Source organism: Fonsecaea multimorphosa (assembly GCF_000836435.1).
Source record: "Fonsecaea multimorphosa CBS 102226 unplaced genomic scaffold supercont1.47, whole genome shotgun sequence".
Lineage (NCBI taxonomy): Eukaryota > Fungi > Ascomycota > Eurotiomycetes > Chaetothyriales > Herpotrichiellaceae > Fonsecaea > Fonsecaea multimorphosa.
In genome coordinates, this window is record NW_015971681.1 from 122,169 (window position 1) to 137,946 (window position 15,778).

General features: G+C 51.3%; 6 protein-coding genes across 6 annotated transcripts; 3 read left to right on the plus strand and 3 right to left on the minus strand.

The window, feature by feature from the left end:
- Positions 1-180: 180 nt before the first annotated feature.
- On the plus strand, positions 181-1,593 carry Z520_12109 (uncharacterized protein; the record flags this gene model as incomplete). The annotated part of the gene is made up of 1 exon (XM_016782596.1): positions 181-1,593. One exon carries the CDS (start codon positions 181-183, stop codon positions 1,591-1,593), a length of 1,413 nt encoding a protein of 470 aa, XP_016626351.1.
- A 192-nt stretch (positions 1,594-1,785) lies between these two features.
- Positions 1,786-2,738, minus strand: Z520_12110 (uncharacterized protein; the record flags this gene model as incomplete). Its single annotated transcript, XM_016782597.1, has 2 exons — positions 1,786-2,486; positions 2,546-2,738. The coding sequence occupies 2 exons, from the start codon at positions 2,736-2,738 to the stop codon at positions 1,786-1,788; spliced, it is 894 nt and encodes a 297-aa protein (XP_016626352.1).
- Positions 2,739-3,498: 760 nt separating this feature from the next.
- Positions 3,499-4,617, minus strand: Z520_12111 (uncharacterized protein; the record flags this gene model as incomplete). Its single annotated transcript, XM_016782598.1, has 2 exons — positions 3,499-4,533; positions 4,585-4,617. The coding sequence occupies 2 exons, from the start codon at positions 4,615-4,617 to the stop codon at positions 3,499-3,501; spliced, it is 1,068 nt and encodes a 355-aa protein (XP_016626353.1).
- Positions 4,618-5,029: 412 nt separating this feature from the next.
- Positions 5,030-6,380, plus strand: Z520_12112 (uncharacterized protein; the record flags this gene model as incomplete). The annotated part of the gene is made up of 4 exons (XM_016782599.1): positions 5,030-5,100; positions 5,153-5,192; positions 5,243-5,721; positions 5,780-6,380. The coding sequence occupies 4 exons, from the start codon at positions 5,030-5,032 to the stop codon at positions 6,378-6,380; spliced, it is 1,191 nt and encodes a 396-aa protein (XP_016626354.1).
- Positions 6,381-9,207: 2,827 nt separating this feature from the next.
- Positions 9,208-9,690, minus strand: Z520_12113 (uncharacterized protein; the record flags this gene model as incomplete). The annotated part of the gene is made up of 2 exons (XM_016782600.1): positions 9,208-9,366; positions 9,484-9,690. The coding sequence occupies 2 exons, from the start codon at positions 9,688-9,690 to the stop codon at positions 9,208-9,210; spliced, it is 366 nt and encodes a 121-aa protein (XP_016626355.1).
- Positions 9,691-11,664: 1,974 nt separating this feature from the next.
- Z520_12114 (uncharacterized protein) lies at positions 11,665-12,682 on the plus strand (the record flags this gene model as incomplete). Its single annotated transcript, XM_016782601.1, has 3 exons — positions 11,665-12,279; positions 12,346-12,356; positions 12,424-12,682. The coding sequence occupies 3 exons, from the start codon at positions 11,665-11,667 to the stop codon at positions 12,680-12,682; spliced, it is 885 nt and encodes a 294-aa protein (XP_016626356.1).
- Positions 12,683-15,778: the final 3,096 nt, after the last annotated feature.

A 15,778-nucleotide genomic window follows, 5' to 3' on the forward strand; every position in this document is an offset into this window, starting at 1 on the left:
CTACCCGACAAGGCTGTGATCGGTTAACCTTCCTTTCCCGAAAGCGGTGGTTGGAAATGTTCAAAAAAGTTTTGTGGTTTGGGGAAGAAATGATTGAACAAGCCCACGCCTTGGATTCGTACTGGAAATCCTCTCGCTAGCTTGCCTCCTCTAGTACCACAAGAAACCTCAGAGACCAAGATGGCCAAAACCAAGACGAAAGGACACTCGAAACAACAAAAAGACATCCTCCGCTCTACAACGTCCCCGCTCGTGAAAGGCGGCGTCGTTCCCAAAAAGTCGCACCAGAAATCGATCGAGGAGTTGCTGACCGAGGCCGCCGAACTCCTCGAACAGTCTCAGCCGGAACTTGCTCTCCCGCTCGCTGAAGAAGCTCTAAAAAGACTCGAAGATGAACGCCAACAAGAACAACATGCTCCGAACAAGGAGGATCAGATCGATATCGACGACCTACTGTCCCTGGCCGCACAGGGCGTGCCTACCTTACCCTCTGCCCTCACACTGAACGCCGAGATCCAAGTCGCACTGGGCGATGTGGACTCTGCACGACGGAATTTCACGCGCGCGACGCGGATCGACAAAGACGGGGCCCTGATCTCGGCGGAACCCTGGCTTTGGCTCGCGCAGCTGTGCGAAGAAGGCGGGGTCGAGAGTATCAGATACTTTGAGCAGGCGTGCGAGGTGCTCCGGAACGAGATCGAGGTCCTGGAAGAGGCGGTCAATGAGATGGACACCGGCGGTTCCGGAGCGGACGCGGGGACAAAGAAGGTGCTCGATGAGAAGAAATCAAAACTGGCCGATGCGCTCTGCGCCATGGCCGAAGTCTACATGACTGACCTGTCGTGGGAGAGTGACGCGGAGTCACGGTGCGAGACCCTCGTCACGGAGGCCGTCGCCGTATGTCCCGAACATCTGAGTGCCGGCGTGCTACAGACATTGGCGAGTGTGAGGATCAGTCAGGAACGGATCGAGGACGCGAGGACGGCGTTGAAGAGGAGTCTCGATATCTGGTGGAAAGACAACGCACCCCCACCTGCTTCTGACGACCTCAAGGAGAAAAAACGCAGTGCAGAAGAAGAAGGCAATGTAGGAGACGACGGACGGAAACCCGACTTCGCGACCCGCGTCTCCCTCAGCCGTTTGTTGATGGAGGTCCAGCTCGAACAGCTCGCCATGTCCGTCCTCGAGGGCCTTGTCCGCGAGGACGACCAGAGCGTCGAATGCTGGTACCTCGGCGGGTGGTGCCAGGTGCTCATCGCCCAGAAACCGGACACCAGTAATCCGGATGTAAAAGCAAAATGTAACGAGACCGCCAAGCAGTGGCTCGAGAACTGTCTCCGGCTCTACCGTGTTTTGGGGTACGAGGATGAGCGGCTCAGGGAGCATGCTGTCGAGTTGGTCGCCGGGTTGAAGAAGGAGTTGGGCGAGATGGATGAGGACGACGAGGGCGATGCTTGGGAGGATGTCGATGACCAGGAGGATGATGATGAGGACGAAGACGATGGGGACCTCGAAATCGAAGCTGATGGGGAGGACGAGGCGAGTAGTCATCCTGGTGCTAAGGCTGGGGATGGGGATGTGGAGATGACCTGATTAGAGACGTGGAAATGCCTCGACACGATTAAGCAACAGAAAGGACCTAATTAGACCATGAAAAATACAGACCGTGCTCGTCACGAATATTGACGATCGTCCGCTGGGGTTGAGGACAGTAACTTTGCAGCGCTGTCTCCCTATCTTGATACCCGCCATGTCATCTGAATCTCAGCCGAATATTCCGCCCTGCTAGGTCTGCGTCTTGAAGACACGGGCAAAGGTCTCCTGTGCCGTCTCCGGCTTGAAGTCAAAGAGCCCATTGTCCAACTTGCCAACCCCGTCCGCAACGCCATACCCACTAACCACCAACGGCTTGATGTTGAACATCATCTCCGACAAGTCGTCCTCGTTCACTCTGGCCTGTTCCTCGAGTTCCTTCGCCACAGAGACATCCAGCCAGCTGATTTGATACTTGACGCCTCTGACCTGCTCCAAAGCGCCAATCAAGTCTTCGACTTTACCCGTCCAGCCTTGCACCCGCAGCGTGCGCCCTGGACCCTCGAACGGAATCCGTAATGAATCAATGGTGTACCGTGCGATGTCGGGGATGCTCGTTACTCCAACCCTCCTACCAGGCTGGCCATATAGTTTTGCCGTGAGCTTCTCGTGGTCAACCCCGTAGAACTCATCGAGCGCCCACTCTGTGAAGATACCGGTGACCATGAGGGTGTACTGGAAGCCGGGTTCTCGAGCGGCCTTGGCACGTAAATAGGACCTTGTGGCTTGCTTGTCCCGGAAATAGCGCCAGTTTTGGATCTGGGGTTGCGAGATATCGCTGTTCCATTCTGAGGCGTAGAAGTGCTTTACTCCTGCGGAGACGGCAACTTCAACCATGGCAGGTTGCAGGATCATCAGGGGGTTGCCGACCGCGGATATGACGTGTGTGAAGCCTTCACGACTGAGTCAGAATACAGTCGCGGAAAGGAAGTTTCAGCTGCTTAATACGGACCTTGGTATGACTTGACTTCAAAGAATGAACCAACAACAACTTCGACGCCGACATTGCTGAATTTGTTGGCTCTTTCAGGGGTTGCGAGAATGGCGATGCGCTTGAATTGATGTCTCTGGCGGATAAGCTCATCCAGGAGCGGCTTTCCAAGAGCGCCGCTTGCGCCGATCAGGAGGACTGAAACATCTGCCATGTTGGACGCAAGTGATAGTAAGTAATAGACGAGTTTTTCTAATATCTTTGACTTGGACTGAAGTCGCCATATTGAAGCCCCAGGAAGGAGCGACTGTATTTAGAGCTTTTCGCGACAGCCACGACACCGTGGACGCACCAGGAGCTGAGGCGGGTGAGGTATATCCGCCTTAGGCTGATTTGATAATTCGAGAAAAGCCACATATTCTATAACTCAGCATGCTAGAATATGTGGCTTTTTCACATTATCAATCAAGTCGAAGATACTGCATAGCGGCCTATTATGGCCGTAGTTGTGTCGCAGCCTGGACCTATGTCACGTTTCTTTCCTGATACGGGCTTCGGTATACCAATGACGGCACCCCCTGCAGACGTTCCTTGAAAGAGAAGATGACTAATGGCGGGCAAGGGCCGGATGACATTCGCGAGCGTTTGAGATACTCGTAGGGTTGCCGCAATTGGACAACGGACCGGTTTTGGTAATGTCTCCGAAAGCTGAAGGACCGTTCGTTCATTCACCAGGTGGTCGAGTTCTGCCGTACTCCTTTGTCCCACGGAGCGATGTGGACGCACAGATTGTCCCAAGAATAATTGAGAGCTGAATCCAATTCCACGCTCCCACGATATGTCCGTACTCAAATCCAGCAACGCAGGACATTCTCTGGCGAGCACGATTGCGTACAGCATCAAACATGGCCAGGTCGGGCCGAATGAGCCGCCATCTCGGATAGTGCGAAGGTCAGTTGGGTGAGTCTGATCGATCAGTCTTCCTGCCATGCACTCTTTTTCACCGTCTCCTGAGATCTAGAGCTTCCGATGCCCACCTTGACCTTCGACCAGTCGCGCTGCATAAGGTGATCACCTTCTCTTGCATCCCTCCTGTGTTTCTCCAAGTAGAAACGGCCGCCTTCATAGCAGCCTAAGTATAGACCGCTGCCCAACGAAGTCCAGCAGGCACGCAGGAGAGCTCCGCGGAACAGGCCTTGGATGCCGTGTGTCTTGAGAATTTCTCTGGCCACAATAAATCCGCTTTTGCGCGACCCTTGAACGCCTTCCAGGAGGTATTTTGAAGCTTTTCCCTTGGAATCTGTTCTAGGGCTATCATCACCCGACCCTGCAGCGAGCATGATTCTGGTTTTGACCACGTCGATCGGAGTCGTGATCCACGCAGCTCCGCTTCCAGCGATAGCGGCACTCAACGCCGTAATACGTGCGCGTTCGGCTATTCCATCGACGGGTCTTCCGCCATTCCGCTCTTTACGCCTTTGCATGAAATATCCTTTCAGAAACTCAAAGGTAGGGAATTGCAGAGCAGTAAACGGCAAGTTTCTCGCGGCAAGCGCAGTATACCCTCTCCATAATCTTGAAGGATTCTTTCTGAAATGCTTGAAGACTTCCAAGGAGGTAGACGTTCTCTTCCCCCGAGCACTGAGCATCTGAGCGTTTTGCTTGAGGACTTCGGCAGGGGTGAGGATAGCGCAGCTGACAAGCTCAGCACCGCCACTGGCCGCAGCATGGATGGCAGGTTGGGGAAGAAATATCGTGGAGTTGGGGGGGACTGCTTCCGAGATTCCATACTTCAAGGCTTCGTATGTCGTGAAGAATGCGCCGGACGAGGGAATTGTGATAAGGATGATGGAACCAACGCCTTGGTACAGGCCACGGAATAAAGCAGGTTTCGTCTTGCCACTGGCATCTTTGTACAGCTGTTCATAGTGTTGCGATTGGAGACGTGTCTTGAGAGTGTCAAGAGGATAGACGAGCAGATCGACAGTAAACGCAGCAAATGCACCAGCCTATGCAGCATGTCAGGTGAAGCAATGGAAGCTGAGTCTGATGCCACTCACAAACCAGATGTCAGAGCTGGTATTGTTAGACATGGAAGAGACGCGCACACCAAGAGAATGAGATCTATGTACCTCGTACTCCGAAAATGATTGGGAAAAGAGAAGGTGAACTGGGTGGTCGACTAAGGAATGTCAATCAGTGGACAAAATAATTTTGGGAGAACGTCATTCATGCACCAGAGTTTCCCCGACACAAGGCTGAGACTCAGCCTTGTAGTGGAAGTTGTGTATCGGGCACCCGCAACGACACCATGCACTCTTTGATCAATCCAGCAAGCTCTCTGGCACTATGGTGACCTCCCGTGCCAATACATTGATACATGACCAAAAACTCCGCCAAGAAGACGTCCTGCCAGCAGATAAAACCGAATTCGCACATTCACGTGAACTCGGCTCACTTTCCTCTCTCGTTATCACCAAATCCAAAATGTCCCTCCCCACAAAGATGTCGGGCCCAACTCTTCGCAAACCAGCCTACTACATCAAGGTGCCTGCAGTCATGGCGTCCATCCCGGAGTATGTTCTTTTATATTATTGTACACTGCTCAGATCACTGACAATCATGCAGGAAAGAGACGCAGCTGAAGGCGGTCCAGCTCGAGGCGCTGGTAAGTGCAATTTCTTCCCATTCCTCAAACAAAACTGACTGGTGGAAAAGGTCGTCATGAAAGTGATCAAACACTGCGCAAGTCGTTTCCCCACCGTCGCAACCGGCTCCCTCGTCGGTATGGACAACAACAATGGCACCCTCGAGGTGACCAACACATTCCCCTTCCCTGTCGTGGATCTGCCGCCCGAGGCGCAATTCGACAACCAACCGCAACACTTCAACGCTGCTGCTTCTGCTCCTCGCGCAAAGGCCAACACTGCCTACCAAGCCGAGATGATTCGCATGCTGCGCGAGGTCAATGTCGACGCGAACAATGTGGGGTGGTACACAAGTGCAAACCTGGGAAATTTCGTCAACGCGAATTTCATTGAGAATCAGTATCACTACCAGAAGGAATTAAATGAGAAGACTGTGGCGCTTGTGCACGACGTCAGTCGCAGCTCTCAAGGGATTCTCAGCATTCGCGCCTTCCGGCTGTCGCCACAATTCATGACCGCGTACAAAGAGAACAAATTCACCACTGACCAGTAATGCAGACTTCACTCAATTTTTGAAAGAGCATCAATGCTAACATCCCTTGAACAGGCTTCTCAAGTCCGGTCTCAAGTACTCAGATATCCTCGTCGAAATCCCCGTGTCTGTCCACAACTCCCACCTCGTCAACACATTCCTCCACCAAGTGCCCGGCATGCTGGCTTCAGGCGTCATGAAACCTCCCAGCTCCGTTGACGAGATTGAGAATAATCCCATTGTCAAGAACGACACCCTAGCACCTTCATTCGAGTCACTTTCTATCTCCATCGACCCCTACCTCTCTCAAACCGCCGACAACCTTCTCGACAGCATTGAGACCCACCATGTTGAAGCCAACAATTTCTCTTACTATTCCCGTGCTCTTGCCCGTGAGCAGGCTAAGATCCAGCAGTGGCAGCAGAAGCGTAAGGCGGAAAATGCGGCGAGAGCACTGTCCAAGCAGCCACCATTGCCAGAGGACGAGTGGCAGAAATTGTTCAAATTGCCTACAGAGCCAAGCCGTTTGGAGAGCATGTTGAATAGTCGCCAGGTTGAGCAGTACGCCAAACAGGTCGATGGCTTTGTCGCAGGGACTACAGGAAAGATGTTTGCCGTCAGAGGAAATCTGTTGCCTGGCGACGGGACCGAGAACACCACCCCCCGAAATGAATGAATTGTGAGATGAGCATGATGCTATCTGTATGGACGACAAATAATGCAACTGCTTGCGATGGCAGTCGATGGCCACCAGCGCATGGTAAGCAGAGTGAAAAAACGGAGCTGAATCAAGAATTGAGTGAGCCTGAGACTCGACCTGATTCGAGGAAGGTAGAATTGACTGGCTGCTTGTGCAGTCTTGGACTATGAGATGAACTGGGCGAAATGAGACGAGTTTGAGCTATGAACGCGGCACAAAGTAATGCGCAGCGAAACCGAAACCGAGCACAGCCGGTACGGAGTGAAAGCAAAATGAGGAATGAAATGAAAACAATGACAACATGGCTCGGATGTGACTTGGACTTTTCGAGCCCTGCCGGCTCCTGCTGGTTCGACCGTGCCACCCATTTTTTGCGCAGCATGCCGAGTTGCGAGAGTGAGAGCGATGATATATCAAGAGGGCGTTCTGGTGTTAGAGCCAGGCAGCCTTGAGGCGCTCCGGCGGTTTTCTAGCTGGGTTGCTGTTGAACATAGAAGAGGCAAAAGCGCTGTTTGTATTTCAACTCGGCCATACGGGTGGTCCCAGGAAATGGACTCTTTCGTGTGGCAAGCTGCGAGCGGGAGACGCCAAAATGTGTCTGATGCAGAAACCCGGAGGGCCCAGCTTGAAACATGGAGGATGTGGAGATAGAACTGATAGAGAGAAAAAGAGCAGACAGCCGTTCAATTGACCGCGGCGGTCACTCTCTGCATTCTTGTTTCCGACTTCCATTTTCTTTGCCTCCTACTGAAAAATGACCATGGCGATGAACCGAGGTATTCAAGGCCCTTGCTTGGCTTTTTCTTCCCCCCTCAGCGCACGCAAACACTCTATGCTCGTATCTTGAACTGTGGGTAGAACCTCAGCGTGTGAACTTCGCATATAGCCTCTCTTGTGCTGTTGATCCCTAACAATTCTTTGTTCCTGTACGGAGACATTGGCATGACGACCGTCTCCTCTGACTTCGACGTTCCTGTTCCAGAGGCCGGAGAGGAGAGGAGAGGAGCAACGAGCGGACGGATCGGACCTTTTTTCGTTTCATCCACAAAAATGGTCCAGAGCTTGCTCGCACCTCGCGTCCAGGACTGTAGATTATTGATTGACTGATCCTAACAAGCAACTCGGGCTGGATTCTGCGCAAGGGTCTGACGTGTGTGCTTGATAAGGCAAGCTTCTCATATACCTAGGTAGATATCTAGCCACTCTGTTTACTTCGTACTGTGCTAGACATATCTGCATGGTAAGTAAGCAAGCAAGCAAGCAAATCAGCGAGCGAGCAAGGAGAGATTTCCTTGTTGCGGTCGATATCAAAATCATTCAGCATGCACTGCAGTTCAAGATATGGCTGAGATGGTATCTCAAAAAGAAAGAAAAGAGATGGACTGCTTTAACATAAGATTCCACCCAAAAGGCATGTCAGTCCGCATAAGTCTAAATGTACATGCTCCTTTGGCCGATTCCTCGCTTGCAGATTCGTCTGCATAGTAGTAGTAGCCCGGTGTCGAAGACAGCAATGGGTGCTGAGGTGACTCCGAAATGTCGGCGTTAGTTGTAGGCGGTCTTCTACAGGCACGACCCACCACTGGGATTGATGGGCTTCGCCCGGGAGTTGGGCGTGTTATGTCCTCTATCTGCGCAGTTCTAGTCTAAGAAATGAAGCACGGCGAGACGGAAAGGCGGCTCAGGAACTCGATGTTTCCCTCCCGTTTTTCCACAGGACTTCGTCCGTTGGGGATTTTGCCAGGCTTCACTAAAGTCAGAGCATGGAAAGAGAAAGCTGAGCAATCGTCCTGGCAAAGAAGAGATTAGGCTTTCAAAACCTATGCGACTGCGAAACACCGAGTCATGAGTAGCAAGGGAGCAAGGGGGAGCAGAAGGGGGGAAGGCCTCATGCAGTCGATGGAAGGACAGAGAAGGGGATTCATGGGGGTCCTCAGTGCTCAGGAGGCTCCGTTTCGACTTTGAGGGTTGTGAGCGAGCACTTGCCCGCCTTCTCCCACAAGTGGCAGTTGACAAGGACGGGGCAGTCTCACAATTGCAACCCATGTAGAATGAAGATTCCTGGCTGTAAGTTTTTTTCGTAGCTCAAGCCCCATGCGATCTGCGTCGTCCACCTTCTCCAAGTCCGGTGAGAAAGTCAAAGGCGAGCAGATGTCCCTGTGGTTGCTGTGGAGTCAACCAAATCTTTTGGAATGTTGTCTCAGGGAGCAGGTGTCCACAACAGGACCGGCATCTTCTGGATTTCGCAGCTTGCAACCCAGTTCGAGCAGAATGGAGCCATCCCAAATGCAGAAAATGGATCCTGGGCGGGCAGACCGTGTGTTCGAAGGAGAAGGAACAGGGTGGAGACGTTCAAGAAGTGTGGTGGGAACTCTCAGTACACAGTACATGACATAGAACCACCAACACAATGCATGCAAGTGACAGAACACCGCCAAAAATATTCATTTGAGGAACGAGAGGACCTCGCCGCACTTGAAGTCCTTTAAGTAGCCGGCAAAAACACTGAGGTGAAGTTGTGCTGCAAACGCCCATAAACCCCTCTATAACGCAAAGAAAGTTGTCAACAAGAATCAAAGCGCTCCTTGCCCATTTACCTCCTCAGATTCGGCGGGGGTCCGTCGGGGGCGTCCCGTGATTGAAGCTGAGAGAGCGGACTTCTTGAACCACTCAAGGTTTCGCGGAGTCATTCCATCGCCAGATCGCGCCGTAGATGGACGGTCGAAGATTGGGGCCAGAGCAAGTAGAGGCATTCTGGCTGCTCGCGAAACGCGTTGAGTTCCACTGACCCAAAGACTCTGGCTTAGTTCCAGTTTCGAGCTTCTGCGCCCTCGTCGGCGTCTCGCGCTCTTCGCTCGGCCTCGGAGCCCGAGCTCAGAAGCTGATTCTGGGTCTGCTTTTTCTGTGCCGACAGTTGGCTGGAAAGTTTCCCGCCCGGCTTATTGGCTCTTGCAGCGCGTTCCTGGTGGTTTCAGTCAGATCGCCATCTTCGTCCAAGGGCACAGCAGCGTCAAAGTTAGGGTAAGACCAGACTCCCAACGCTCACACCCTCTGCTAGATGCAACACAGCAAAACTCACCTCGGCTGCTCTGGCAGCAGCACTTCTGGCATTATCATCGCCCGGGGCCCCATCTCCCCCACCAAGAGGTCGACCAGGAGTACTGCTGGTAATTTTCTGCGGGATGGGCGCCGAGGTTTGTCTGGGCTGTGTGCTCGACCCAACGGTACGACCGGGGCTGGCGAAGTTGTCAGGTTTGTTGGCTGATTTGGAACACAAATTCCCCATCGCGAAAGGCCGTGGCACTAGTGGTAGGGGAGAGAACGACTAGGGAGTCGGAGCAAGGAAGTCGGAGCACAGACACCGAAGCGGGCACAATGAGAGAAGGGTTGAAGAAGCGATGGAAAAGAAGCGGTGCCTGGTGGGGGATTTGAGTCAGATGTCGCGATACCCGTTTGAATCAGCGGTTCGGGTGGAGTTGGAGGGCCTTTGGAGGGAGTTGGAGGGAGTTGGAGGGAGTTCCTCGGCGGGGACCTGCTACGCCACACCAGCTGTTGCACCCACTGCACCCGCCCAAGCCACCTAAGCCACTGCACCCACTGCACCCACTGCCACCCGCCGCACCTGATGCAGTCACGCGCACTGCCATTTGCGCAAGGCTGTGGCTACGGTACCGCAATACGGCCACTACGAAACACCTAATTCCAACCTCACCAGAGCCACAATCCATGAACATGTCCTATGAATCGACTGCTCAATGAGTCGAGCTACAGCAGATGACACGACTGAGAGTTGTCTGGTTCTTCCTCTCATCTCTCGCCCTCGTGCTTTCGAAAAACCAGGAAAATTTTCTTTTCGAACTTTCACGTATTTTTGCGGTTTGAAAAAAAAGGGTCTGCGACTCCACCCAAGCTAGGTAGGACGCGTGATACACGACGCGAATGAAGAAAGATTAATTACCACTAAAGATTTTTTGAAGAGGGCATCCTGGTTGACGCGGAGATCGTCGCAGGAACCATCCTGTGTCCTGGTGCACGGTCCCCAATGCCCCATCTGAACCACAGGTATCGGTTTGAACTTGACGATGGGTCATTGGGCGGTACCCTATGGCAGCATGGTGCCATGGTCTCTGGCAACAAGTTTGGAACTTGGACAATCAAGGGCCTTGGAAAACAGGCAGGCAATGTTGGCTTTTGCCGCTGTTAGTGGTCAGGATCGTGCACAGCAGGCTTCTCTGATGGGCAGTCTACGCTCCAACGCGGTTTGCTTTGGTCACTGATACAAAGTGTCTCGACGATCCAAAGCCGATTTCGACATGGGCACCTGCCTTCATACAAGCTACGTGCCAGCGTCCCACCAGAGAGAATCTGTTGACCCTTGTCGCTTGCAAGGCCTGAGCGATGGCTGACCCTGGGGCTTCGTGAGTGATCTCCACAGTTAGCCAGGCAGCGCGCATTACAGTCCTGCACACGGATATGCTGCATCCGCGTCCGTCAACCAGAAATGCAGCAAATGCTAATTCCCGGCAGGTGACCCCTCTACGGCTGCTTGAGCAAGAAAATGTTTCTGAAACAAGATGATCGCAAGCCAACCAGAAGGTGTTCCGGTTCTCGTCTTGATGTGGTGGGTTTACTGCGTGACTCTGGCTTCCTAATCTGGTGTGTTTTCGCATCCACAATTTCACCCATCCATTGGTTTCTTCCCATGGATCACCTCCAGCCTGCTCAACCATGCGCGGTCAAAGTATATTTCAATTGTGGCTACCCTTTTGCTGTATTTTTGCTTTCCTTGCCGGAGCTTTCCAATACCACCATTACAGGAACCTGATATTTGTCGATACAGTTGTCAATGGTAGGTTCAAAACAGAGTGACAAAATGGTATGGTTCAACTAGAGGAAATTTTTCTCGACGCGCTTTCTCCCAGTACAAATACCCCCCTCTGTCCTCTGTCCTCTTTCCTCTCCCTTCTCTTTTCTCTCTCCAGAGAAACCACACAGCACTTACAACACAGCCCGACCTCAGAGAAAATCAGATTAAAGCTGCATTCAGCCGGAATAGGACTCTGTATACAGCGACCTGCACTTGCCATTGTCTTCAAAGGACAACGACCCGCCAAACACAAGGTAGGATTTGAGTCTTATTCTCTGTTGCCACTGGAGGCTGACTGTTGCTCAAGGAGCCTGCAATAGTCCAGGCCCAAGCACCAACACCTTGGACTTGCCACCACAGTGCTCTACACGTTCAACCACCAGAGCAATCAAGATGGCCGGCAAATACAACTGCACACTGTGTGACAAGCACTTCACGGCCAAAAGCAGTCTCAAGAACCATGTGCAGAGCGTTCACCGCAGAGAAGTCGTCGTCTGTCGTTTCTGCCGATCGACTGTCAAAGCAGACATGTCCAACGTTCGCAGGCACGAAGACGGCTGCAAACGCAACAGGGCCGGCAACGGCGGCCGTTTGAAGTGCTTCTGGCACGGTTGCAACTACAACTGCAGCCGTTCCGACAACATGAAGCGGCACATGAGAAAGTGCCGTCACAAGCCCACTAACTGGGCTGGCGGGTACCCAAACCCCGTCAGGAACAATGGCCAGCAAGTTGCTCCAACACAGGGGCAAGAAGCACCCGCCCTGGCTCAAGGGACTGCTGTCACGCCCCAAACGGGCGTGAATGCCTTCCAGCAGGGCATCGACTTGGCACCAGGCGACCCTACCAATCCGGTGTGGTTCGCAGCCAATTATCCGCAGTTCGACGGTTATTGGCAACCGGCTGCAGCGTATCAATCGCCTGCGGCCGCCATGCCCGCCAACGTCGACTACCAGGTTGTTGAACCTGAGTGGAACGCCTCTGAAAATACCCCGTTGACAGATTACGGGGTAGAGGCAGTGAACAGCCTGACATAACCGCAAGCACCAGACAGTGACTCGACTGAGTCCTTCTAGTTGGTTTGCAAGTACCCAATGACTCCTAAGGCGCCTAGGATGTCAAAGGTTACAGTCAGGTTGACACCAGAGGCACAGAACTTGGCCAGGGCGGCTTCAAACACATCAACCACTGGCGGCAGATCAGAATAGCGTGCAGAAATGGTGGTATTGGAGGCAATCTTTCAAACCGGCTGTTGGTCACCACAGCCCTCCAACATTCAACATCAACCTCGTCGACATCAACCTCGTCGACATCAAACTCCTCGATATCAACCTCCTCGATGTCAACCTCCTCGATATCGACCTCCTCGATATCAACCTCCTCAACATCAACCTCCAATCCTCATCTTCTTGATCACCAGTAAACGATGCTTGGAAGTGTGAAAGACAGAGCCAGGTTGGTCAATCACTGTTTGAGCTGCAGATCAAACAGCTGATTTTTCACCCAGTTCTTGTCTGGAACAGTGTACAACATACGTTTCGCCAGTCCAAATCATCTGGATCTACAACATATCGACGAAACCCAATGAGGCTATTAAGCCTGGAAAGAGGGTGGCAGGGTGGTTTTCCGGGTTATTCTTCGTCGACTATCATCTGTCTCCATTGACAAAGTCGCGACAAAGTCACAAAGACTTTTGCTACTAATATCGGAGCGGCTTTCGTTACTTCATCAAAGCAACCTCTCATCAGAGCAACAGCTCAGCACCGCAATATCCCAGCACTGCAATATCCCAGCAAAGTAATGCTCCAGTAAAGCAATACCTCACCAAGAATTTACGCCATCTACTTCAACAATCCTGGCTTTATGTTCTTACAACTCACTCAATCAGTTAATACATCCTGGAAAGTGAGCGGTTGGGCGGGTTCAGGTCCCCTCTTGGTCTTTCATGATCTCTGATTTTCTCAAAGCTCGGCACTACTGTTCAAGTCTGTGTGGCTCTCGCCCCTTCAACAACACTTCGACATCAATACTTCTTCGACTCAACAACACTTCAACAACTACCTATACTCTCTCAGCTTGTCAGCAACACAACATGTCAACAGCATTTCGACAATCATCTACATTCTCTCAAATTATCAGCGACTTAACATGTTCATTCAGACAATCCTGGACAGCGGGTGGCGGGGTGGACTCCAGGACTTCTTCTCAAAATATCCCAGATTTTTACATAACGACCTCCATTAAACCGACATCATGGTCCCGGAACACGACGCAATTGGCAAGCGCAACAGCCAGAGTGCAACATTCCAATCGACAACTTATCAAAAGCACAACAACTTTGCAAATCGATCTCTTGGAAAGCGGGTGGCAGGGTGGTTTTCAAGAGTCATTTTCAATCTCATACATCAGGTGGCTATCTCTGCATCTCTTTGTTCAACATTAATCAATAACGTCCAAAGTCTTCTATGCAACGCCAACTCAAAGACACGATTTTCTGGAAAGAGGGTGGCAGGGTGGCTTCCAGAATCATTTCCACAATCACAGCAGCAATCTACCTCAGTAGGGAGTCTTACTCATCTACCCATCAAGGACTACAACATCTCACATTGGCATATTCATCTCAATCGGTTACAACATTTCAAGGAGTTCGACCGGCAGCACACCTTACAACAATTCACCATTTTGTTCCATACCCTGTACGACTATCGGCGATATAGATCAAATCTCCCCAAGAAACAAACTGCTATATCCTGGGCAACTATCAACAATATTTTGAGATCTCACATCAAAAATACGAGATACACTGTACAACTACTCACCAGTTCACAACATATTCAGCACGTACGACTATTGACGACATGATCTAATCTTCCTTCAAGAACCGCCATATCCTGGACAACCGTTAAGGATATCTTGAGATCTTGCATTAGAATACAAGATACCCTGTACAAATACTCACAACATATTCAGCCTGTGCGACTACTTTCCTGGAAAGAGGGTGGCAGGGAGGCTTCCGGGAGTTCTTTGACTATCATACAGCTCAGGTAAGTCAATTTCCTACATGCTCGCATGCTCGTTCAACAGCATCTGACTGCTATCAGACACCCATTTCGCTCACATTTGGCGTTGGATCATATCATCTTTGAAATTTGCAGCAACACGACTTTCACAGACCATTTTGTCATTTTTGTTTTGGTTTGTGGCAGGGTGTCATGAGCTGCTATCTCCAAGACCTTCGAAAGGATTACAATGTCTCCGCAGCATGATTTCTTGAAGCATTAGCCCCGGATATTCAGAGCGATGATTTCACAACTGACAAGCAGCGCATCACGATCAATGATCTTTATCGACATGCTACGACCCGTATTACCTGGAAAGAGGGCGGTTGGGTGGTATTCAGGTCTTCTATCTACTTCATATCTAACGACAGGTATTCTTTTCGTCTTCCCCCTTGTCGCTTTCTCTACTCACAAGATTCAGTGTACATTACCTTTCATTCTCTGCATCTCAATCTCAGCAAAACTTAACAGCTTTCGCCATCAAACCTGGAAAGAGGGTGGTCGGGTGGTATCCAGGTTTCTTTTTTCATTGCCAACAATCTCGTGGTATATATCCTCAACGTACCTCTTCTCCTGGTCCCTGCTGACTGATCTGAGTGTACATAGGAAACTTACCATTATCGATTCTTCATCATCAATAATCAATTTTAGCCCGGTTCTTCCTTGACAAGTATCAACATCTACCCTAGGTTTCCATCGAAAGCAATCAATATCTAAGCTATCCGCACCAAACCTGTCTCAACATCTAGCCCAGAAAGAGGATGGTTGGGTGGTTTCCAGGCTTTTTTTTAACGCCACTCGAGATGTACAGAGAGAGTAGGTTCCTCATCCTCGTCTTGTCTCTTCTCTCGAACGAAAATCCATGTGCTAATCCTCACGCAGATGCAAGACCTACTTGCTACCGTTTCGCATGTTGCGTGACAATATCTCATCATCGTGCCGAACGGTTTCACCTACCTCCTGAAGCCATGTATGCAGGCCACATTCAGCCAGCTTCAAGCCCATGGATCTGGGCAGTAGCTTTCAGAATCTACAGGTGAATAGTTCAGCAATATTGGTGTCGGACACTTTTCAGCAACCTTACTGCTGGGACGTTTTCACAGAGACCACACTGGCAACCCTAGGACCCCGGGATGGTTATGATTTCAAGCAAAAGGGCGAATTCAACAAGGGGGAGAGACTTCTCACACAGAGAACCCAAAACAACCAAAATGAGAATTTCTTCAATGCATCAGCGAACTGAAGCGTCGCAATCTCCTGCATCGCGAGGAACGAAGGGAAAGCACTCATCAACTAGCCCATCTAGTCAGAGGCGACAATGGAGTCGAATGATGCAGGGAATCAGGACTCGGGACGAGAATGATGGGGCTGAGTGAGAGGCTGCTCTGGCTGAGGTCTCACAGGCTTTCATATGATGGAATTAATCTCTCTCTCTCTCTCTCCCCCCCCC